This window comes from Dermacentor andersoni, chromosome 4 (assembly GCF_023375885.2).
Source record: "Dermacentor andersoni chromosome 4, qqDerAnde1_hic_scaffold, whole genome shotgun sequence".
In the NCBI taxonomy this organism is placed as follows: Eukaryota; Metazoa; Arthropoda; class Arachnida; order Ixodida; family Ixodidae; genus Dermacentor; species Dermacentor andersoni.
Window position 1 is genome coordinate 124,877,146 of NC_092817.1, and position 25,173 is coordinate 124,902,318.

The following is a 25,173-nucleotide window of genomic DNA, read 5'->3' on the forward strand; positions in this document are numbered from 1 at the left end:
AAAAAATGGAATGGGAGAGCTTAGAAGGGAGTATATAATAGATGTAGTGCAACTAGCGCGGTGGTTCTTTGCAATGTGGTGAAAACAGTTGAAATCATGGATCCAGGACTCCTAAGATGTGCGACGTAACGCTAACGCATTTCTCTTGCATTTACCGCTACACCACCACTTCTTATTCTATTACCCAGCTTTCTTTCTGAGAAACCACCTGTTTCCTTTTGAGTAGAGAAAAATATAGAGACGCAAGTAAGAAAGGAAAGGCAGGGAGGTTAGCTAGACTTTATCCAGTCTGCCAGCCTTTTGAGTAGCTCCGCGCTATATAGTGGGGTGGATGCCAGCTATATCGCTCGCACGAATTTTCGTCTACCTTCTAGGGTGTGGCGTCCGTGGTCCGAGCGCTCCGGCGGGGTCGGAGTGGGACGACGCGGCGAGCAGGGGAGGCCGCAGTCGCTCCTCTCAGCACCAGCAGAGGATTGTGGGTGGCGAGAACGCAGGGCCGCTCGAGTTTCCCTGGCAGATATCGCTACGCCGCATGATACCCGTGATCAACCTGGATAGGGGCCACACCTGCGGAGGCTCCATCATCAACAGCCGCTACGTGCTAACCGCCGCGCACTGCGTCACAGGGTGAGCCAGATTCATCGATGCTTAATTACCTCCTTCCGTCAGTGTTTATCACTCGCGATACTTCGTGTTTGAACACGTTAATTCGCGAAGTCGCTTGTCTGAAGCCTTATGTGTGTCATGTGTATAACCATGCAAAAAACAACAGAAAAATAGCAAGAAAGGCCGGTAAAAAGAACCATCATTCGTGAAGCGCATGCCAGATGGCGCCACAATACAGCGCCGCGAAGAGAAAGGACATAAAGCACAGATGGGCAACACGCTATTCGCAATACACCCAGACTGTCGCGCCGCAGAGTGGCCAGCGAGAGTGATATCTCAAAGTGTATTCGCACAGTGTTACCGTGTGACTGTATGCGCGGACGCGTTTCTGTTTTGTTAACAACACCTATATCTACGCCATGTAAGTGAGTGAATAAACTTAGTTACAGAGACCAAGCTACTAATGCCCGAAGGTGGGCGGCTACCCTATTCCAGGTAACCGTGGCCCTGCGCTGATAGCTTAGGCCTGTTCACCAGCCGTAGCTCATCCTCAGGTATTGGGGCTTGTCAGGGCCTTCCATTGGTCTTTTGTTGGTGCTTCAATAGGCGTTGTCCGCGAGTTCTTCTTGCTTTCCCAGACCATGTGGTAAAGGGTGTTCGGTGTATAGCAGAATTAGCAGTCACTTGTATATGTTGAGCGGTACATCGCATGTAGTAGAGTGCCGTGGAGTTATTGCCTATCTGAAGTCGGCGTAGTATGACGGCTTCGTTGTTAAGCTTGGGCGAATATTCCCTCCTGTTTTTCTTGTAATGTTCTGGAATGTTGCAGTATTTTCGTTTTATCATTTCGACTTGGTCTGACGCTAGACGATGTTTAGATGGGGTTGCCCGGCGTACATGTTCTCGAGCGACTTGGTTTCCCACCAAGGATTCGTGTCCCGGGGTCCAGACAATGTACGTTTCAGGGATGTCTCGGTTCTTGATGATACTGAATGTGGTCTTTCTAATCCTTCCTGCCCGAAAATGGCGACAGGCGGCGTGCGAGTCTGTGACGACGATGACCAGCACGTCCTATCCGCAAGTACGTATGGCTCTTGCTATGGTGACCTGCTCGGCTACCTCAGTGTCCCTAGCAACTGCTGATGCAGCTGCTATCTATCCGTTCTGCTTCTTGGTTACGCAAGTAACATGTGTCCCTGCCTTGTATCTGGCCGCGACCGTGTACCTCATTTCTGCCTTGTTGTTTTCTTTGTTAAGCACTTTTTGTAGCGTTGTAACTCTCGTTTGTCTTATCTCTTTGTTGTATTCTGGGTGCGTTCTTCTTTTTTTTTGTATGGGTGCCACGTGTATCCTTGCTCTGAGTGTCGGGACTACACGTTCTGGACTGTTGTGTTCTTGTTCGAGGTGGTATCCAAGTCTGCTGAGGAGAGTTCTGCCTGCAGCGGCAAGATTTAGTCTTCCGATTTGGTTGGCCCTGTGAACCTTCGCCAATTCTTCCCAGGTATTGTGAACTCCTAGTTTCAGTAGTTTTGCTGTTGACGTGGTGAGTGATAGTGCTATTACCAATTTGTATGTCCTACCAGTAGGTTCAACTTGTCTCTCTCCATTCTTCATATCTAATAAGTACGTTGTACCGTAGGTGATTCTGCTGATGACCAATGCTTGTATGAATTTTAGGGTATCTTGTTCCTTTAATCCATGTCTTCTATTTGTTACCCTCTTCACCATGTGTGTAACCTGTGTGATTGTTTCTTGAAGTCGGTGTACTGTGACAAGCCCCGCTCCATGCTTCTGAAATCTAAGGATACGTAGTGTATTAACCTTTCGGGTGTGGATTCCTTTCAGCGTTACAGCAGGATCTGGAGTCTCTTGTGGCGGAAGGGGCGCTCTCTGGTTCTCCTTTTCTGAATCAGGTGTTCCGATTTCTCAAGGGCACATGATAGTCCACATGGCACACAAGTACCTTTCAGTTCTCTCTACTGCCTCTTGTAAGGCTTTTTGCTGTCTTCCTGCACATCTCCCATGCGTCCATATGGTTAAATCATCCGCATAGAGGGCATGTAGAATTCTCTACACTTCACCGAGAACGTTCGGTAAGGTGCTCAATATCATGTTGAAGAGCAGAGGGGAAATTACCGAGCCCTGGGGCGTGCCTTTGGCCGGGACCTTGATTTTTTTTTTTCAAATCTCAGATTTCCTATACCCATCATTGCCATACGGTCGGATATGAAGTCCTTGATGTAATTCTAAACTCTCTCCCCGCAACTGAAGCGGCTGACGTGCACAGTATCACTTCATGTGAGACGTTGTCAAAAGCCCTCTAAACGTCTAACGTTAAGATGGCTGTCTTATTAGTTCTACTTACCTTATCTATTACCTCATCCTTGGTGAGAAGGAGGCTATCCTGCGTTGATAGGTGCGGCCGAAAGCCAAAAATCGTGTTTGGGAAAAGACTGTTGTCTTCCAGGTACGGTGAAAGATTGTTGAGCCCCATATATTCATATAGTTTTCCCGTGCACGAGGCCCGCGAAATCGGCCTCAAGTTCGGTATGGCTAAAGGCTCTCCAGGCTTAGGAATCATGGCGACATCAGCGTGTTTCCACACAGCCGGCATCTTGCCCGTTTTCCAACAATAATTGATAAATTCTAGCAAAGCGTCTATCGCTATGGGGAACCAGCGCTGGAGTTTTCACGGCGCCTGCAGCGCCGCCCTGGCGGTCAGAACGTGCACAATGCAGCCTCCCCCGCGGACGAAAATTGCGTTGCGTGCCCTGCAAGTCAAAGGAAAACAAAAGGGCGCCGGCGATACTCTTGCGTATACAAGTGCCACAACTTAGTCGGGATGAGGGAGGATGTATCCTGCGTCTTTCCATCTAAACCCTACGAACAAGAACGGAGGCGGCGTTGGATCCAAGCAGTCAGGCGAGCGGAGTAAACTCCCGTCTTGTCGCCCTGTCAAGCGGTGTCGGGCTGGTTTCTAAATCAAATTTCGCATGTATCCTTGGTTTATTCGATAGTGAAGACGGTCAGCCATGGCAGATAGTACCAAACAGCAGAATCTGCAGTCGGTATTTCGTCGGAAACAAAATGAGCAATAGCATGCACCATCCGGCATATTCTTTCAATTTCAATTCAGTTTATTTGGACATACACAGGTGGTACAGGATGTCCACGAGGCGCGGCAAAAGGAGGCAACAATGCCTCCTGACAGGGCCTTCACCTCGGGATCACACATTATGACAGCAGGTCGGCATGACAAAATACTGCACTACATTGTGAGATCAATGAAATCAGTGGAAATTCAGAAATACAATGCTGCGTCACATATGACAAATTATTCTATTATTTGATATTATACATTGATTACATCATTCTAATTCACGGAAGCAATGATGTAGATAATCATTCAGATTGCACTTGCTCAAGATAAAAGAAAGGTACAATTCTAAGCAAAGGAGGCAGGAGAAGAAAGCATCATTTGCATCAAGCATCATGTACCATTTTTCCTTCGCAATGCCACTGCCAAGCCCCTTCCAACGCCACCGCACCAAGTGAACGATACGAAAGGTAAAAATTATCCATTCATTGCCAAGAATTATGTGGGAGGGAAGCTGCCTTGTAATACGAGTTGTGTGCGCATAGTGCCGGCGCACGCGCGACTAAGCCACCTATGTGTTTATAAAAATGCGCATGCGGATGAGGAATCGGCGCTGAGATGCATCCGGCAAATTTATGTAATTTGTGCTAAATGTAGCCAGGATTGTTACGGATCAAGCAGCGGAGACTCAAACCTTTGCTTGCGCGAGTCAGGTGATGCGATAAAGCTTTCTTCTCCATTGACTGCTGTGGCGAAGTAACATCAGAATTTTTTATGTCTAGCCAGAGAAATATGGAATATCTTCAGGCCAACTAATACTTACGGAACCATAGCGCAGCACGACCGGAGCCATAACTGCTAGATTTGCGAGGCAGGCAGCCACGCAAGCATGGCATCGATACACGACGCAACCGTTAAAGAAACACACAAGGGGCTTTAAAACACACGTGCTCGCCGCGACGCACTGTGAAAAACATATAAAGCTTAAAAAGCTTCTTTCGTCATTTCTTCACTTGATGGTGCTAGCTTCTTTACAAAAACTGTCCACTTGAAGCGGCGCGAAAACGGAAACATACGAACTATAATACGGCTGCGTATGTGTGTGTGTCGTCTGGTTGTGTGGCTGGAATATGCCGCGTTTCGTCGCCAGGGCGGCGTGCAACGCACTCTTTTCGACGCGCCGCCTATCCAGCGCTGGTTCCCCATGGCTTCTAGGTTGCGTAGTGTCTTATTGTTGATTTGGTCCTTGCCTGTTGTAGCGTTGCCGCCACTTTGTTGGGGCAGACGCACTGTTGAAAGAACACAACCAACAGACCAAGCCCCAAACCTTGAAGCCCCCCCCCCCGTTTATTGTCATCGCACCCCATTATATATCCTGGCCGGCGGTTACGTCACCAGCAAGCTCGGACGCCGCAGTAGTCCTGCAACGCGGGCCTGGCTCGGTGGAACGCTAGCACTTTGATGCGTTCCGGTGCGCGTTCATCGGAGCGCTGCTTGCGTTCGAGGCAACGCCACACCTGTTGTGTTTCTGGCCAGGCCGCCTGAAGCTTCTACCACCACTGCTCTTCTAAAAGCCCGGTCCAGTTCTCGATTGGGTTTGCCTTTTGTATTCCCGGAACTGGGGGTTGACACGTCCTGCATTGCCATCTGCCAGGAATTTGCTTGTGACTGCCTTGAGGATATATTCCTCCGTGCCGTGGAAGTTATGTATGAGTCTTCTGACGGGCTGGCGTGTGACCTTTTTGGTTTCCGGTTTAACCAGCAGCAATTGGAGTATGACCCATGTCTTCTGGTTGCTTAAGGTGCCTCGTAATTTGGTGCAGACTTGATTGCAATTCTGTAATCCCAATGTATCGGCGTACACCTCGGCTTCCTCCGTGATCGTGGCTATCCTGATTTTGAGTTTCCTATTACAGTTTTGCTTCTTGCATACGTTTAAAGGACTAGCTAAAACTGCTTAAAGGAAACATTTTTAAATGTGTCTATACAGATTGTTCCAGATGGTTGTGTCACCAAAAGGGGCTGTTTGTTTTCCGTAATTTGTAGTGACTTTCGGCAGGAGAAAGTTATTTGATAAAGCAAACCTTGTATCTTTATTAGTGAATCGTTGAACTGAAGAAAGCACCAATGGAAGCTTGAAGGTGAATGACCTTAAACAGCAAGACCATCAAACTAAATTTATATATGCAACCTGCCGTTTGCTTATATACCCAGTTGAAGGAAACGAGGCTTAGATTATGAAAGAGTCGATGGGCATAGTAAGTACTTCCCCAAGCAGCGCTACAAAAAAGATTGGGTGTATGAATGAATGCGTGGTAAAGTGAGAGAAGTGTAGTAGTGTTGAAAACTAAACCAATTGTAATTATGGCTTGATCTTTTACGGAAACGTTAAGCGCCTGTGAGTTTTGGCTCGAAAGAATCTACATTTAAGAGGAAATCAGAAAAAGGTGTGCTCACGGGGAGATTGGACAGAAACAAAGGCGATTAAATATAGAGGCGTGCGCAACGATCGATGGATATCATCAAAGTGGGCTGGTGGTGGCCAAACTTATATGGCAGAACAACAGATCAACAAATGGGAGTAGTTGGTTCACAGTGTTCTTTTTTTTTTTTTTTTTTCTGAGTACGCGCTCACTTGAAAGCACAACACAAACTACCGAAACAAACACACAGGTGTACAGACAAAGCGCGACAAGCAACTGTTTATTTTTCCATAAGTTGTCATAGTTACATACAGTATACTCGTGTAGTTTCTGGCTAACCTTCTTGCCCTCTCATCTCCCTCCGTCTCTCTAGATAGAGAGGGAAGATCAAGGAGAGAGACCGAATTCTAGACTGCGATAAACGTAAATTATACCTGATTAGCTCAAGCAAGCTAGGTGACTCGTTTTGAAGGAGATGCCAATAAAGAGATTATCATCATCATTATCATCATAGCGGCACATTTGCCAGAACATCGCGCTCAGGGCAGTTGCAGCCGGAGGTGCCTCTGACCGGTCCCCTGCCATGTCTTCATGCGCAATCTGGCCCCACCGCACGCTTGCCGTCCTACACCTCCTCTCCCACTCTGAAAAGGAAGGGAGGTGACGATCCTGTAGACATGTTTTTTTCTGACGGTGGCTACCGTTCGCCCGGCTAGCTCAGTCGGTAGAGCATGAGACTCTTAATCTCAGGGTCGTGGGTTCGAGCCCCACGTTGGGCGTCGTTTTTTGTTTTTTCTTTTTTTTTTCTCGTCTACGATTTTTTTTTTTTGGTACGTCACATGTACACTGAATTTTAAAAAGAAAAAGGAAAGAGCGAAAAAGACAAAAAAAAAAGAACGCTCCTCAATAGTCTTTAGAGTGCCCGTTAAAGAAACGCAGGTGGTAAATATTAATTTGGGGACCTCTCACATACTGCGTCATTCATAACCCAATGTGAAGTTTGTGGACGTTAAACACCACACATTTTTTTTTTCAGACGTGCCTCTTGTTTTTGATCGAATCACAATTTTGATCGATTCAGGAGAGTACTCTCCTCCAACAAAAAGTTAGATTTGTGTGCAGAAAATAAGAAGCCACCGAAGCAATGCAAGTCTCAGTGCGCGTTTTTATTTTCGTAATTTTTCCGCCAAAATCTGACTAACTGTTTATCCAACGAGCCCTTCATCGAATTTTTCTAGCTAAGTGTTCACGACTTGGTTATAGTAACCCCAAAAGGCCGTTCGCAGCGCCTGTCTTCTAGATATGTAAGTGCGTTAAATGTTCTTTCATGTTGGTTCCTTTTATTTTTATTTTTTTGTGAATTTACAAGAAGAAACTTCTATAATCGTGGCATGTAAATAGCAAGTCCATCTCTTCGACAAACAAAAAAGAAAGTTATTCTTATCATTACTGACTTGATAAACAAGAAAAAGACGCAAGAATTAACGACGTCTTGCGACGCCGCCTTCAAGTTTCTGCACCGTAACGCCGTGACGTCATGGATTTTGTAGGCACCGACTTGTGCCTATTTATACTTAATTTCTCTTTATGGATAAAAATGGACCACATGCGTTGTATCCTAACGTAGTCAAACACTAAACTTGGCAAGTTTCCATAACCTTTACTTCGCCAAAACCTGTCGCAGTAGCCCATCTGGCTATGCCTTTGCTCTGCTGAGCCCGAGGTCGCGTGTTCGATCCCTGTCGCGGCGGCCGCATTCCGATGAAGATAGTGTGCAAAAAGAAAAAAGAAAAAGCTCGTGTACCGTGCTTTAGGCGGTCACCTAGGTGGTAACCTAGGCGGTCAAAATGAATCCGGAGCCCCCCCCTCCACTGCTATAAGCGTGCCTCGTAATGAGATCGCTGTTTTCGCACGAAAAACCCTGCAATTTAAGGAATCTCTCTAACTGAGCCAAATTGCCAAAATGCGAGAAAGAGGGCGTTAAAATCCGTGACATTACACTCACGCACTGGCACTGGGGCATCGCCGCGAAATGTAAAAAAAAAGAATGATAATTTGACGTGCATTTTCTTCTCCAGTAATGAACCACGCGTACTTGTCGCAAAATTAAGGAAAATAAGAGTTTTAGAAGAATGCTATATCAGTAAAATCACCTGATTTAGTGTTTCTTGTCAGTGTCTCCTCTGAGAAAGAAACTTTTTTTTTTTTTTTAGTATCGTGATAGAAGCAAGTGAATTTTGCTACCGACAGCTGCTTCCGGTGGACATATTCACTTTGTGGCCGAACAAAAGTGGTCGAGCTATACGACGAAGCCTCGGACATATTAGTAGATCCGCACGAGCCAGCCCAAGCGGAAAACCCTCCCTACAAAAAAAAAAAAGCATTTCAGAGGAAGAAGAAGAGAAAGAGAACTTGTGCCAAGTGTCGCATATACTTGCTTCCATCGCTCGAATAAGTGTAATTATCAGCTTCTTGATAAATGCGTTGTAGTTGATGTTCTTGTCTATTTACTTTTTAGCCACTTGTACTATTTTATAACGTCATTTCAGACCTGTGCTTGCTGAAAATTTGCTTTATCTAATTCTGATAGGAACTCATCCTGTCTCCCACCCCCCACCACACACACGCGCATACACGCACTTGTTATTTATAGGCAGGCACGTACCCAGAAGGGGGCCCGGGGGTGCCGGGCCTCACCGCCCACGCCACCACTCCACACAAACATTCCTAAAGCGCCGACAAATTAATCTGTTCGGCGGTCAGCATTTTTCTGTCTTTTACAGCGAAAGCTGTATATGACTAACCTTCCGTAGTTTTTTCGGCGTCCGTCAACATAAAAAATCCTCATGTGGGCCGATCCTGGTGATATGAAAAAAGGGTCCAAGCTCAATGGCACATACCTCTGTGGTCTCTGGAACCGGAACCAGCCCTTCAAAATCTTCGGGATGGGCCCCCGTGTGGGGAATGCTTAACGCCTGCTTCACCTTCACCGTCGGCCCGGCATTGCACTGCCTTCGGGATGGATCCACGTCTGCGGAGCGCTCAACGCCTGCATCACCTCCGCCGCGGGTGGCCCCGTTATTTCACTTTCGTCGGGATTGGCCCACGTATGGGGTGTGCTTAATGCCTACGTCACCTCCGCCGCGGGTCGGCCCGACATTGCACTACCGTCGGGATGAGGCCACGTTTGGGGAGCGCCTAAAGCCTGCTTCACCTCCGGCGGGGGTTGTCCCGGTGTTGCACTATCTTCGGGACCAGCCCCCGTATGGGGAGTGCTTAACGCCTGCTTCACCTTTGCCGCCGGTAGGCCCGGCATTGCACTACCTTCGAGTCGACCCGCGGCGGAGGTGCAGCACTTTGCTTTTCGTTTGATAGCTTTGGCTGTCGTCAGCTCTCGCTGCAATTCCATCTTCACAGAGTAGAATGGTCGTCAACTTTTAAACTCCTTTTGGATGACGGTAGTTATCGGAATCTCCTGGGGTGTGAAGGCTAGTTTTCTCATCGATTCGGTGCTCGTGCAATTAACTCGTGATGAGTCCAGTTGTCATCACCTATTCAACGGTCACGTGTATTGCTGTTGCTTCGTTAGTTCAACCTTCTTTGTTTAGACAGATCCAGGGAGCAGGAAAGGTATTCGGTTCGTAGTATAAGCTGGTGTGTACGCTCGTGGAACGAGTTGCGGCCGGCTAAAAAGCCAGTTGCGTATAACTTTTCCTCTTGCTTCATTATTTCCTCGAGTGACGGCTCTCAGCGACGCTGGCAGATCCTCGGAACCTTATACCCGCGATATGGGTTAGATAAGGTGTAAAATAAAATAATGCGGAACAGCGTCCATCACCAGGCCCTGCAATAACCGTTAAACCCATAAGCAATATGACTGTCACTTGCTACTTCGTATGACTTTTCCCTAATTGTATAGCACTTTTCGTGTAAAAGTGGCAACTGGAAACTAGAGTCGGAAGGAGTTCTTTTTGTTTTTTTTGCCTCCAGATATCTATCGCCTTCGTTTATCCATACACCAAAGTATTTGTACTCGTTTACATGAGCTGTAACCTTGCTCGAGGACGTTGTGAGCATCGCCGCTCGCGGCAGCAAATAAAAATGTTGCCAGACAAGGCGTTTGCGTACGTGATTCAGTTTCAGTTTATTGTTCAGTCAAGATACGTAATTGGTTGTTAACAGTATACAGGCGAGGGTCCCAAAGTCAAACGATTGCAGCGGGACCCTCGGTTGAGAAAGGAAGCGATCTGCTAAGGGAGAGAGCCAAGGCAACAGCCAAGCAGGAAGGAGAAGTACAAATTAACAAAGTTAACCGTTGTTTGTGAAAATATTTAAGGATCAACATCTTTTTATTTAAAAAGGAAGTAGAGAAAACGCCGCCGGATGCGGAGAATAAATCCGTGTGTTTTGAATGACGCTTCGACCGTTATCAGTCGAGCCGCCTGACGTAGCCACTTCTCTGCTGTGCTAATGTGGGCATTTTTCTAACCTTCCGCGGTGGGCGCAGTACGTCTAGAACCGCAGTGTCCTGCGCTCTACGCGGTTGTACGGGACTGGTGACCACGCATCGTTAAGCAACTTCCCAAATAAGAACACGGGTCGGTTTTGGCACTTAAATTGGCAGAGCAGTAAATGAGGGATCCAAAAGAGCTGTGATTGTTCCGCGAATATATATATTTCTCTATAACTCTTCAGAGCTAATTCATAAAACGCTAATACAAATCTTTATTTTACACTTTCGCTTGTTTAGTTGTTCTTGGAAGTGTTCTTCCGGCGCTTCTGTCATGCGCGAGTCCATTTGATGAGGTTCCTTGTTTGCAAAGTAAAGGAGCGGTGAGGCGTACCTGTGAGGTACACCTCACAGGTACGCCTGTGAGGTGTACCTCACAGTAAAACGGATTGATTGATTGATTGATTGATTGATTGATTGATTGATTGATTGATTGATTGATTGATTGATTGATTGATTGATTGATTGATTGATTGATTGATTGATTGATCAACGAGAAAAAAAGAAACAGTCTTTCATTCCCGTCAAACGACCGCGTTTTCTTCAGGTTGCTCACGTTCCCGTCAGACTTCGCCGTTACGGTGGGGGAGCAAGACATCACCAGGAAAGACGACACCGATGACGTCATCTTCGTGAGGAAGGTACGGCGCCGTTTACGTTCTGGCGGGCACAAGCCTTTACATGCCGCTAGAACGATACTACTGCCACAGCGGCAGCTGCAGTCGAGCTGGCTGAAAGTATAGGCTGAAAGCTGGCTGAAAGTATATTGTGTAATCGAGAGTTTATTTCGCACTATAGGCTACCATACTCGTAGTTCTAAAACGAGGCGGCCAACGTGGGATTCGAACCCACGAGTTCCGTGATAGACTCTAAGAGCGCCGCCTGCTACCTGTGTAATTGTACGTGGTAGCTACGTGCATGCTCGTCTCCCTTTATTCTCTCCTCTTCTGCCCTTTCTTTCTCGTTTTATCCCCCTACCCCTTTCGCCTCATGCAGAGTTGCCAACCAGAACTACCTCGGCCATGCGACTGGCCGCTCGAGGCACTTTGCGTGTATTCGAGGGCTTCTTTCACGCTTGGAAAAAACGCTCTTATGTAGCACGTATTGAGCAACAGAAAGCTGTATCGGGTGCTTTTTATATTGCTCTACAATTTTCTCTTTGACACTTTACACCTATTTATAATATTTCAGAAGTTCATTAATTAATTAAAACTAATTATGTAGTCAGGCGGAAGGCAGAAAATAATCTATCTCCGAACGACGCAAACAACATTGCCTTGGTTCTGCACAGCTACGTGGCATCTGCATATTTTTAACTCTTGGTGCGTGATAGTTGGGCCACCCTGTGTATACACACACGCTACGTCAAGTCAAGGAGCCAGGCTTAAATTTTGTTGGGTGGTCCGCGCAGAAATTGCCCACATGTTTTTCTATTTCCCTATCTAAGTTGAAACTGCAATTCACGTGGCATTGCGCGCGGCTCACCTTTAGCCACTGACAATTGTAGTCATTCGTAAAACAGAAACTATGTCCCAGCAGTATGAGAGATTGTATACGTGGCTGCGAGGCACCGAGCAATGTTATCTCGCACCCCTGGGCGCAGATCACCAAGCACCCGCAGTGGGACAGGAACAGCCTGGACAATGACTACGCTCTTCTGGAGCTGAGGACGCCACTGGACTTCGAAGGGAAGCACAGCCACCTGATGCCCGTCTGCCTGCCCGAGCAGGGCCAGAGCTTCGAGGGACAGAACTGCACCATCAGCGGATGGGGGCTCACCAAGGACAGTCAGTGTATTCGTGTACACGTATATTTCACCCCATTGGGCCCCCAATCTATGGAGAGAACACGCTGCACACTCATTAGCTGAGACGTAATGTGCGCGCTTTCTTTAAGACGTTCTTCCCTGTTGTTAACTTTTGCTACGTGAGGTTCAGCACCTAGATTGAGCCGCGGAGGCAAGCAGGACAAGTGAAACGGTACCAGCTGAGGTGGCGCGAGGGACCGTAGAGGCGTTTCGTTGCTCAGCACGAGGCCGCGGGTGCGATAACCGACCGCATTCCGATGAAAAAAAGAAACGCTCGTGTATCGCGCCTTCATTGGTGCGTGTGAAAGAACCACCAGGTGATCAAAATTAATTCGGAGCCCCGTACTATATATGGCATCCCGTATGCTTTGTGCCGTTAAAACGAATCGATCAAACAAGTGGAAGGTAGCACCGCCTCTCAACTGAAATGGTAACTTCGTTATGCAGTTTTATTTAATGCTCTTTTTTAAGGCTTTCAAAATCTACTCGAATCACGTCTCTATAGATAAGTTACCTGCCCAGGAGGACATCATTTGCAAAGAAAAAGCAACGCAATCCGTTTAATAATTGCTTTATTTATCTTCTTAGTTACGAATTTTACGGCACATGTTCATATTTGAAAGTTGAAGGGAGTGGCAATCAAAGTCTAGTTACGAGCATTATTTTTTTTTACTTTTTTTTTGCGTTTCAACACCGCGCGCGATAAACTGAATTAACTGGCGTTACATAATTTTTTCAGTTCACCTGATTATGCCCCCCGCCCCCTAGCCCAGTGAAGCGCGGTTCGCATGGCACCCCCCTTGTGACGTCTAGCATACGTATATCATATGTTGGCGTAAAATTAAGCTTGCCTACACGGCGCTATGAAGCGGGTCTGTCTCGGCCCAGCTGCTGAAATGACTATGCATCCAATGGGGAGTTGCGCACATCGCCAATCAGAATGAGATCGTGGAAAGAGGAAAGTGCGAAGGCATGCAGCTTCATCTTACGCCACACTTTTTATGTCACATAGTAGTTGGACAGAGAGGCCGCGTATTGCGGTGCCGCGCGCGTAATCGGCCGAATTGAACGAATAATTTAGAGGCCAGTTTATTTTGCTCCACGTGGGCATTTTGAAATGTGCAGATAAGAAATACGACGGTTCACTTCGACTTTACAACATGAGCACGTGCCGTAAAAAATAAAGTTGGTGACTGGGAAGTTAATTAGTGCAATTAGATTAATTAGAATATGATTGCTTTTTGTTTTTCTTGCAATTGACGACCGCCTGGGCGGATAATTCATCTGTCTAGACGTAATTCAAGTCCCTATTCCTGGCTTCCTCTTTTAACTGTATGAAGTAAACAGAACACACGGTATATAAATCGTCAGCTGGGAGAGATGGGGCCCTATAACGTAAAACTATTCCAATATGTTCTTATTCCAATCTCCTGACGTCGAATTTGAGTAACCGCCGACGCAACCATCGGGCGGTCACCCGCAGGTTTGTCTGAACAGACCAATCAAACGCTCTCCTCTTTCATAAGGAGGTCACTTTTGTTTGCTTGAAAAACTGAGCGGCTTGTCTTATCTAATTGGCTGACAAGAGGCGAGGAGCACGCTCAAGTGGAGAGGGATTCGATAGGGCTGAGCCACTGCACTGAAAGTCGATAACCGGATGAAGAAGGTGATGCCGGCGTCTGCGATTGGTCCGCTTTCCCTTACTTAGCGTGCGGTGGCTGGCCGAAAATCGTGGCGGCATGCAACGGAAGCTTAAGAATGACGCTAAAATAGATCCTCAGCAAAGAAGAGTTGGCAGAATGAGGTCGTAAACGTGTCGAAAGTGCTCGAAAACGTTACACGGCCCCCGCAAGAAGCTATATTATACGCAAATAAACCCATGCATTCCGGCAGGTGCCAGTAGCCAGCGCCTGAGCGATCGGCGGCAGCCATCTCTTATTCCTTTCGGAACGGGGCAGGCTGCGGCTATTCAGAAGAAAATTCAGTTTTGTTCGGCATATTAATGCATCTTTATGCGTACACGTCACTTTGACGCGGTGAGTTCTTGCGGTTTTGTGACGTCGCGTGACAGGCAGGTGAAGTGGGTGCAGCCCGAAAACATTCGACCAATAGCCGGTGGCTAATGGCAAAAAGGGCGTCGAATCAGAAATAACTATTTTTTCTTTTTTTCGGACAAAAGATGCATAATAAGCGTGTACACGTCACATCAGATGGGGAGCTATCGCGGCTTTCGTGACGTCGCGTGACAGACAGGTGAAGTGGGGGTGGCCCAAAAATGTTTTTGACCAATCGTGGAGGGCTGATTGCAGAATTGGAATAGAAAAGTTTGGAATAGTTTTACGTTATAGCGCCGATGGTAAGGTGTCACAGCGAAAAACAGCACGAGCGGGACAAGGGCATTAAGATAGGACGACAACACGAGCGCAATTTCTCACTAGTCTCTTTTGTTGAGTGATATCTTGTTCTTGGGCCTTCCTTTACGACCGTATATTAGTAATGCGATAGTAATGCCCGCATGACAACAACCTCCCGCATGTATGTAACTGAAGGGGCCGCTCTCATTGGTCTCCTCTGTCCGCAGCACGCGGCACGAAAAAGCTGCAGCTTCCGCGGCGCGCTTTCTTCCTCTAGTGTGACCGGGGCTTTACGGATTTACGGTCGGGGGGGTGAGTGCTTTGTTAGGCTGATTAATAAGCAGCTTCTTTCTTTCTAACCCCATTTTTTCTGCACGTTCAGAGCACAATTAAGGTAAACTAAATTAAGAAACTATTTGTAAACTTTGTACGTCAAAATTTTAAATCTTACCTATGCTGAGAACTTTTTGTAAAACATTCCAGGCTTTAACTCGAAATCCTGCTTCTCGTAGAGTCAATAGAATCGACTTTCATCTCTCAAAGGCAACGAATTTCGTTCAAATCGGTCCAGTGCTTGCTTCACGAAAACGTTTCTGCGTTTTACATGTATTTGAGTAGGGAAATAGGAGTTGGCCCCGAGCTATATACAAAGCTTCCTATTAGAACAAAATGGGCGGACGCTATAGGTGAATACAACCAGCACACTGTATTATTGAATATACTTTTGAGCAACTCATATTTGCCCGACCGCATAACGGTCGAGCAAATGCGAGAAGTAAAGTCTCGTGCAATTCTATGCCTTCAAACATAATTCGAACACATGGTCAGAGTACGACCATCAGAGATTTCGCGTTTAAATCAATCCTTTGGAAGTTAATCTTATCTAATTACAGCTTATAAGCTTAAAATAAGAAGATACTTACTTGTGTTTGCTGAAGAAACAGTCACCAATACTCCGTTTGTTCTATACGCGTATGCGCTTTATCTCATTTTTTCTCTTTTCATTTTCTTTTTGTTGACGCGAATGCGTCAATGGCCCATTGAGCTAAAAACCCTGCGTCTGTCGTCTAGCGAAACGGCAGGTAAATTCCCATTGGCTGCGGTGCCACGGCATGAGCGCTCCTCACAGGCACGTACCCAGGATTTTTTTTCGGGGGAGGGCCCACCACCTCCATCATCATCATCATCATCATCATCATCATCATCATCATCATCATCGTCGTCCTGTTTTATGTCCACTGCACGACGAAGGCCTCTCCCTGCGATCTCCATCACCCCTGTCCTGCGCCAACCGATTCCTACTAGCGCCCACGAATTTCCTAATTTCATCGCTCCACCTAGTGTTTTGTCGTCCTCGATTGCGTTTCCCTTCTCTTGGTACCCATTCTGTAACCCTAATGGTCCAACGGTTATCTAACCAGCGCATTACATGACCTGCCCAGCTACATTTTTTCCTCTTGATGTCAATTAGAATATCGTGTATACCCGTTCACTCTCTGATCCAAACCGCTCTCTTTCTCTCTCTTAATGTTATGCCTAGCAAACTTCGTTCGATCGCTCTTTGCGCGGTCCTTAACTTGCTCTCAAGTCTCTGCCCCATATGTCAGCACTGGCAAAATGCACTGATTGCACACCTTACTTTTCAATAATAATGGTAAGCTTCCAGTCAGGAGCTGGCAATGTCTGCCGTATGCGATCCAACCTATTTTTATTCTTCTGTGAATTTCCTTCTCATGATCAGGGTTCCCTGTGATTAATTGACCTAGGTAAACGTACTCCTTCACAGTCTCTAGTGGCCGACTGGCTATCCTGATCTCTTGTTTCTTTGCCCGGCTATTTATCATTATCATCTTCTGCATATTAATATTCAACCCCACTCTTACACTCTCTCTAGTAAGGTCTCCAATCATTTGTTGTAACTCGTCTGCATTGTTGTTGAATAGAACAATGTCATCGGCAAACCGAAGGTTGCTGAGATATCTGCCGTCGATCTTTACTCCTAAGCCTTTCCAGTTCAATAGCCTGAATTCTTCTAAGCACGCAGCGAATAGCTTTGGAGAAATTGTGTCTCCCTGTCTGACCCCTTTCTCTATAGGTATCTCCCTGCTTTTCTTGTGTAGAATTAAGGTAGCTGTAGAACCTCTGTAGATATTCTTACGCGAAGGACGAGTCAGTAAGACGAGAAACTATTTACAGAATATATTTACAACAACGGTTGCAGCGCTGACCGGTTAGATTCACAGCGCGAGCCAAGTTCGTTCTTCCTCCTCTTTTCTGGAGTGATGGCGCCTACGCGCCTCGTTCAAACAAACAAATACCACACGCATGTAGCAATATTTTCCAAGCTTTTTACATAAGCGTTCTGTACTCCTTGACTACGTAGTGCCTCTATGATTGCTGGTATCTCTACTGAATCAAATGCCTTTTCGTAATCTATATAAGCCACATAGAGAGGCTTATTGTACTCTGCAGATTTCGCGATAACCTGATTGATGACATGGATGTGATCCATTGTAAAGTATCTCTTCCTGAAGCCAGCCTGTTCCCTTGGTTGACAAAATCCACTGTTGCCCTTATTCTATTCGAGATTATTTTGGTAAATATTTTATATAATACTGGGAGCAAGCTAATGGTCCCATAATTTTTCAATTCTTTAACGTCTCCTCTTTTGTGGATTAGTATAATGTCTGCATTCTTCCAGTTTTCTGGGACCCTTGCAGTCGATAGACACTTCGTATAATGATCCGCCAGTTTTCCAAGCATTATGTCTTCTCCATCTTTGATTAAATCAACTGTTATTCCACCTTCTCCTCCCGCTCTTCATCGTTTCATGTCTTGCAGGGCCCTTCTGACCTCATCGCCAGTTATAGGAGAGTTTCTGTATCCTGTTCACTACTGTTTCTAAGTGAGGTATCGTGACTCCTCTGGGTACTCTATACAGGTCAGCTTAGAATTTTTCCGCTGCTTTTACTATATCTTCGAGGTTGCTGATGATATTATCCTTCTTATCTTTTAGTGCATACATCATGGTTTGTCCTATGCCAGGTTTCTTTTTTACTGATTTCAGGCTGCGTTCATTTCTTACGGCTTCTTCAGTCTTTCTCATGTTATAGTTTCGAATATCAGTTATTTTCGCCTTGTTGATCAGTTTTGACAGTTCCGCGAATTGCGTATCGCTGTGCGGCCGCCAGTCCCATACAACCGCGTAGAGCGCAGGACTCTGCGATTCTAGACGTACTGCGCTCACCGCGAAAGGTTATAAAAACACCCACATAAGCACAGCAGAGAAGTGGCTACGTTAGACGGTTCGACCGATAACTGTAGAAACGTCATTCAAAACAAGTAATTGTTCTCCACTTCCGGCGGCGTTTTCCCTACTTCCTTTTTAAATAAAAAGATGTTGATCCATAAATATTCTCATAAACAACGGTTAACCTTTTTATCATTCGCTTTTGCTTGCAGTTTGGTCGTTGCCTTGGCTCTTTCCCTTAGTAGATCGCTTAATTTCTCAACTCCTTGCGATTTTTGTTTCCAGCTGCCAATTTTGCACGAAAAGTGATTTACAATTGGTGAAAAACAGACGAGGTAACGGGCGACAGTCATCTTGCTTATGAATTTAAGGGTTATTGCAGGGTTTCATGATGGACGCTCTTTCACATTATTTTATTTCCCACCTTACCTAACCCATATCACGTGTATATGGTTCCGGGCATCTGTCAGCGTCGCGGCGAGCCGTAACTCAAGGAAATAATGAAGCAAAGGGATAAGTTAAACGCAATTGGCGTTTTCTCCGGCCGCAACTCGTTCCATGAGAGTACAGACCAGCATAGTAACAGCCGCATCCCTCTCCTGGTCCCAGGATCAGCCTAAACAAAGAAGGTTGAACTAAGAAAAGCAACAGCTATGTGCGTGAGATGGTGACAACTGAACGCATCTCGAGTTAATCGCGCGGGTGCGGAATCTATGAGAAAACTGTCCTTCACATTAGAAGAGATGCCGATAACTACCGCCATCTAAAAGGAGTGAAAAAGGCAGCATAATGCTGACCGATGAACAGCTGCCAAGTCTCAACATTGATCTGGCGGCGCTTTAGGAATGTGTGAGGAGTGGTGGCGTGGGTGGGGAGGGTTGGGGGGGGGGGGGGGTATGCCACTTGATTTCGGGGGGGGCCGGGCCCCCCCCGGGGCCCCCCCCTGGGTATGTGCCTGGCTCCTCAACGGAGCAGAGCGGGCGAAAGGGAACACCTGCTGCTACGATGGCGCGCCAGGTGCTGCGTGAGGGGAAAGGGCATCGCTGCGACGCCACGTCACCCTCGCTCTCGGAAGCCTGTGTTGTCCGCGCGTTCCTTGGCGGCGCAAGCTCTCGTCTGCGTCCTAAATGCGCCTCGGTAAGGCCAAATCAAAACGCGCCAAGCGTCTGAAAGCGCTCGCTTGTCTGCGAGGAGTTCATAACTCGAAGGACCACTAAGGTACGTTCAATTGGACATTAATGATTTCGCATTCATAACTCATAAGTATTTAGGTACACTCAGATTCTTTTTTTAAAGCCTGGCGCAATTTAGCCGAAGCACTCTGTTTAGTGATGTGACTTCACGCCCAAGTCGCTTCATCGGGAACAGTCATGGTGAAAAGGCATCCTCGACTCGTCGTATTCAGTACTTTCGCATCATACACCCAAGCAGCTGCATTTAGCTAATTAGAGAAAAAAGAAACACTTCCCTCTGTATATGGTGCTCGCAGGGTCCGAAGGAGGCAGGATCCCGGCCAAGCTGCAGAAAGCCGACGTGCCCGTGTTGAAGCATTCTACGTGTCGTGAGTTTTACGAGCGCTTCAACGAAGTCAACGAGGAGACAATGATCTGCGCTGGACCTGAGGAGGGTGGCCGCTCCGTGTGCCAGGTATTCCTCTATATGAGCGGAAGCTGAGCTTTCCTGCTGAGCCGAGAAGTACGCCGTTGCCCTATTCAATTATTTGCTGCGTCATAAGAAAGGCGGATACTTATTTTTTTTTAATGCGGAACTTTCTCTGCGAACTTCAGGCGTTTCGAGCGTGTCTTTCTATCTATCTGGCCTCGTCCGCCGTGATGCTGGCGGTGCCTAAAGCCCCTCCAACCACACGTCAACGCCGCTTTTGCTGGTGGGCGAAAACGTGTACGGAGGTGCTTTAGCGATGCCTACCGACTGAGATGCTGGATATAGGCTCGTGTTCGCGATGCCGTCGCGGTCGCTGTATCGTCGTCGTTCAGCTTCGTCATCCGACCCTCGCCTCCGATTCTCGCGTACTGCCTGAGCTCGAGCCAGGTGGTTCGCGTAAGAATATTCGGGCTAGGGTGCCTCGATGTAGCGCGCCGCCGTACGGCGATGCGCTACATCGGGGCACCTTATAGAATCGGGCATCTCGGCTGCAGAACACCTTTTGGTGGTTGCGTCGATCCGCACTAACAGCGATTCATTAAGCAAGTTTCCCACGGGCGTAGATTTCCGATCACCAGACGGCAATTAACGCACCACTTCCCTGTTCTTCCCCACGATCGCACCGGACTTTCACGGCCGTTCTTGTATTTATGCCAGGCCGTACAATCAAGCATCGAGTCCTGCTATGTTTAAAAGGAAGCTTTCTCTGCCTCCTAAGCACTATACAGAGCACAGGAGTCAACGACATAAATGTCTTGTGCTTAAGTTTGCTCTGTACGCTCAAAACTGGCCATTGAGTACACTCGAACAGAGAACGAATAATATGCTAATAAAAAAGTCACGCTCGCTTGGCGCATCCAGCTACAAGAATTTTCTATCTTTTATTGCATTAGCATTGCAAAGATCACTCTGCCGCTGCGAAATTCAAGGCGTCGACGCGTTGTGAGAAGCGCCTACTTCGGATTAAGTGTAACGGCATGGGCTGGCTGATGATATCAGCCCACACAATATGTGTAATCGCAATGGCGTAAATCTCGGAGGCAGCGTATAATAAAATAAAGGGCGGGCCGATCACACAGAGGCGCGCTACAGGAGTGGTGGCTGTTGCGCGGGCGTGCGGAGGGCGTGTAAGATTGTGCAGTGCGCCCCATCACACTGATTTGTATGGAGGTATAGTTAAAGTAAGGCAATGTAGGTGGATGATCACCTCCCGATAGGGTGCCCTAATGTTGCATCCCATGACCGCCGTTCATCGTAGCATGGGAACCTGCGAGCTAGGGGCGCAGTTGGCCGCTATGGTGCTGCGCAATACCGGCACTGGGTCGCGCCAACTGTTCAGTTAACAAGGAAGAACATTGGCCTGACCGAAAGGACGTAAACATTTGAGAAGTTCCATATAGAGGATTTTCACATCTTTTGAATACTCGAAACTGAAACTCCTTGTCATATCACATCATTGTCCACTTATCCAAGGTTATAGAGTTTGAAATGCTAATGAAACCGTTACGAAAGTTCGCAAAAATCGAGGTCCCTGATTTCCAAACTTAAATAAGAGGTGAAAACGACGCCATTACCGCTCGCTGTAAGTGACCCGGAGTCCGGAGCTGTATTCTAGGCACTATATCGGAACATTGAGCACCAGTGCGGCATCTCGGCTTGACCTCCGAGATTAAGGCGGCGCCCGCGGCGCATTGAGAATCTCTGAAGCCATGGACTGAGGATTTGCGCACTATCCGACAGATCCGCAGGCCGATCGCAAAGGTGCCATTTAAGGAAGGTTAATAAGGAAATTCTGCAGTCATAAGCCCTGCAGCTTCGGCGTGATTGATTTAAAAAGTAAATACTTATCTAGACCAGCGTTTAGAAGCCGACGACTACGGCGCTCATTTCCTATAGGACGGCCGACATCTAAAGACCGCTTACGGCACCATACCCATAGGCGCAGCCATATCTGGTCACGTGACAGCGCCCGCCATCAGGCACCTTCTGAACGGCGTTTGCCTGCTTGCTTGCTTATACACTGACCACGGCGGCCGCAGGCACGAATCATACGTCTGCCATTTCGGCCACCATGAAGAGCAGTGAGTGGTTAGACAACACAAGGCTTTGGCAAAGCGGCAGAGACAGCGTAAACCTCTCTGTCTGCAGTTCAATCTTAACAGGCGTACAAGTTTAGCGGCTGAAGACGACGAATGTAGCAGCCTGACGTTTGGTTTTACCTTTTATATTCTAGTCTTTACAGCGATAGATTTGTAAGGCTGTTAAGGCCGTGCGCCCGTTGTCGTCGTTAACTTGTGATGTGCAACAAGTTCTTTCGGGAATAGGCGCTTGGGCGCGCGCAGAAAATGCATGTTTGCGACTTGCCCCGACTACGCTAGTTGCTTCCGACCGCGTCATTCTTATCGCCAGCGCTGATCAGGTAACTTGGGAATGGTTTTCTGGTTACTTATAGTGCAGACTAAAATTTATTCGAGTGCGCGTGAGCAAAAATTGTTGCATGTGACTAAGCGATCGCTCACCTTTGTTTGATTTGCGGCGAAGAAAGAAAACTCGCGGCAATAACCGCTTGATTATTTCACGTTTAAGTTCGCTGCTATGGAAAATGAAGTTGCTCGAGAGTGTCAGTCGCGCCTATGTGGGAAGGACGTAGCGCTGACTCGCATACTCATCGGAGTTCAACATTTCGTTATATTTTGAACTCGAAGGCTCTATTGTTACTGTAGGCGCTGTTAGCACGGATGTCATTGCATTTACCGGGAATCGGTTGCAGGTCATTGCGGGCAATTAGTTATCCAGCACAGGCAGCAGAGCTTTTTGTGCTCGCATTACGTAAAGGTGTTTATGTCGAACGGTCGTAAACACGGGCACTTCTTCTGCAGCTGGGGCGGATGAAGTTCGCACACAGTCGCATCCCATACATTCAGCTCTCTGTCGAAGTTCCTGCAGTTCGCGGCAGAGCAAGTTTTCCATCTGATCTTCTACATCTTAAATAAATAGGACTAATCGATTCCCTGTTTCTCAGCGGAACGTAGCTGGATCGGTCGGCGGCGGTTGATGCCTACGTACGTGTTCCCTAATCAGAAGGCCTTCAATGGCAACGCGTCTGTGGCGGCCGCTGGTGCGTGAAGTGCAAACTGCTCGCTCTGAGAGGTCCATATGTATCCACGAGAAGAGGACAGCGCCGTCTCGTACTCTTGATTAAGTGATGGAATAAATATCGAATTTTTCGACGGAATCGCCATTAGGTCTAAACGAGGAATGAGAAAGGCAAGAAAGTTTATTGCGAGTTGAAGGCGCGCTACGAGGAGGAGGATCTACAACCGGAATAAGGGCTCGGATTAATTGGCAAACGCCAGAACAGACTCCGTGGCTGCGCAACGGTCCTCTAGGTCGCCTACCGGTCGGATGCACCACTTGTAGCTCGACACCTCTTCAATAATAATAATAATAATAATAATAATAATAATAATAATAATAATAATAATAATAATAATAATAATAATAATAATAATAAAGAACAGGCCGATGTCGAAGTTGTGAGAGCTCGACGCCTCTGCGCTGGGGTCCCGACAAGCTAGCCATTTAATTATATAACCAACCACTTGAGCGCTCTGACCTACGAAGTGAAAACGAACACCAGAGCAACACCTTTTCCTGTACGCAGGGTGACTCCGGGGGACCGCTGCAGTGTCCTCGCGCGGACGGCCGCTACGTGCTTGCCGGCGTCACGTCCTGGGGAGTCAGGTGTGCCGCCCCCAAGCAGCCCGGCGTCTTCGCCAGGGTGTCGACGCGCACTGACTGGATACGAAGCGTGGTCGGAGAGACGCCCTGAACGCCGCCATTTCCCCGCCTCTTCACCTGAATAAAGCTGCAGAGTTATGCACCGCATGTGCGGTTGATGCGCATGGTACATGTTTCGGCAGTCATCTATGGATGGTTTCGCCCGCACGATAGCAGCATCGAGCCAGCGGCCCCATGGAAACTTCTGCTCGTCCTAACTATCACGCTCGGAGGAACACTTTTTATGTAGCGCGTATTCAGCACCAGAAAGCTCTACCGGAAAGTTTTCATGTGTTGATCTACAATTTTCTCACTGACATTTTTCATCTAATTACAATATTTGAGAAGTTGACTGATTAATCAAGGCTAATTATGCAATTAGGCAGAATGTTAAAAATATAGTCTAAGTATCTCCAAGCGACGACAAACAACATTACCTTGGTTCTGTTCAGCTGCGTGGCATTTGGATATCTTTAAATCTTGGTGCATGACAGTTGGGACACCCTGTATATCTTATACGCCCGAGCAGAAAGCCTGTTTTTGAAGGCAAAGTCTTATTTGAAGACTTCAGATGTATTTGGAAAAGGGGGGGGGGGGGGGGGCGTTCGCGGTATCTGGCATATATATATACTCCATCTCGCAAGGTGGTTGCAGCTCTGTGGAAGCTACGAAAATTATTAACGAATAGGAAGGAAGGCTGACTGCCCCTCGAGATGTGCTCATCCGCGCCGCGTCGGCTGCTCGTCGTCTGCTTGCCATCCAGTTACATGCTCCATGGTTGGTAAATTGACGGAAAAAATGTTTTGGCGCCGTAACCATAAGCTGTGTTTATATGCCTGTGACAGCAGGGCTTCGCGCTACCTGTACGCTTTCCCTGTAGTTGCCTTGCGGGCTCCTTAGCAAGTATTACGGGCGAATGCCCTTACAGATGTTCACCTGCACCACAGAGTCTGCTCGGCGTCTACTTGGCGTTTGTTCGCTACCGTCATCACGTAGCATGCTAGAACGGGGAAGTAAATCGATGATGCAGTGAACAATTAGGCTTCTATAGCTTTCCGCATCGTCAACGCATCACCAATTTTAATGCTGTGGCGCTATCTGCTAACTAGAAATCAAGCTAGTTTTACGGCTCTGTGCCATGTCTTTAGTCCTAGCAGCGTGAAAACAAACAGCCGATCTGAATAATTACGACAAAACATACCTAATGATGTGACGTCAGCCTGAGATGAAACTTAGCGATGACAGATTTTGCCGCTTGTACGTTTCCTGCTGACAGGGCGGAGAGCCAGTAACAAGCGCGAATTCGGATCGAAACGGGTGGTTGGTGCTCTCATGCTGCCACGATTAGGGTGGCTATTACGGTTACCGGCGGTAACTGCCACAGTAATTCTCGGTATACCACGTGAATGCGCAAAGGTCCTAATGCGTCACATATCGCTGTACCGTATCATGTGGCGGGCAAAAATTAATCTCTCTTGTGTAGCCAATAATCAGCTAGTTACGATCGGAACTATACACCGCTGCGCAAGGATATTGCCTGTGTACGCCCCGCATCTTCAGCAGTGCTGCAACCAGCTTGTGAGATGACGTATAACCACTTTCGTCTGTCAGCGATTCGCAGCCTTCTATACTGAACGTAAGGCCACGAAAAAGGGGTCAACGTGAAGCTTGGAACGAAAAAGAC

General features: G+C 47.3%; 1 protein-coding gene and 1 non-coding gene across 2 annotated transcripts; both read left to right on the plus strand.

Annotated features, from left to right (window-relative positions):
- The first annotated feature begins 432 nt into the window (after window positions 1-432).
- Window positions 433-23,597, plus strand: LOC126537437 (trypsin-7-like). The gene is made up of 5 exons (XM_050184448.3): window positions 433-627; window positions 11,184-11,277; window positions 12,240-12,423; window positions 19,537-19,694; window positions 23,374-23,597. The coding sequence occupies exons 1-5, from the start codon at window positions 533-535 to the stop codon at window positions 23,539-23,541; spliced, it is 699 nt and encodes a 232-aa protein (XP_050040405.3). The 5' UTR covers window positions 433-532; the 3' UTR covers window positions 23,542-23,597.
- Window positions 6,833-6,905, plus strand: TRNAK-CUU (transfer RNA lysine (anticodon CUU)). The gene has a single exon. It is a non-coding gene; the product is annotated as a tRNA-Lys (tRNA).
- Window positions 23,598-25,173: the final 1,576 nt, after the last annotated feature.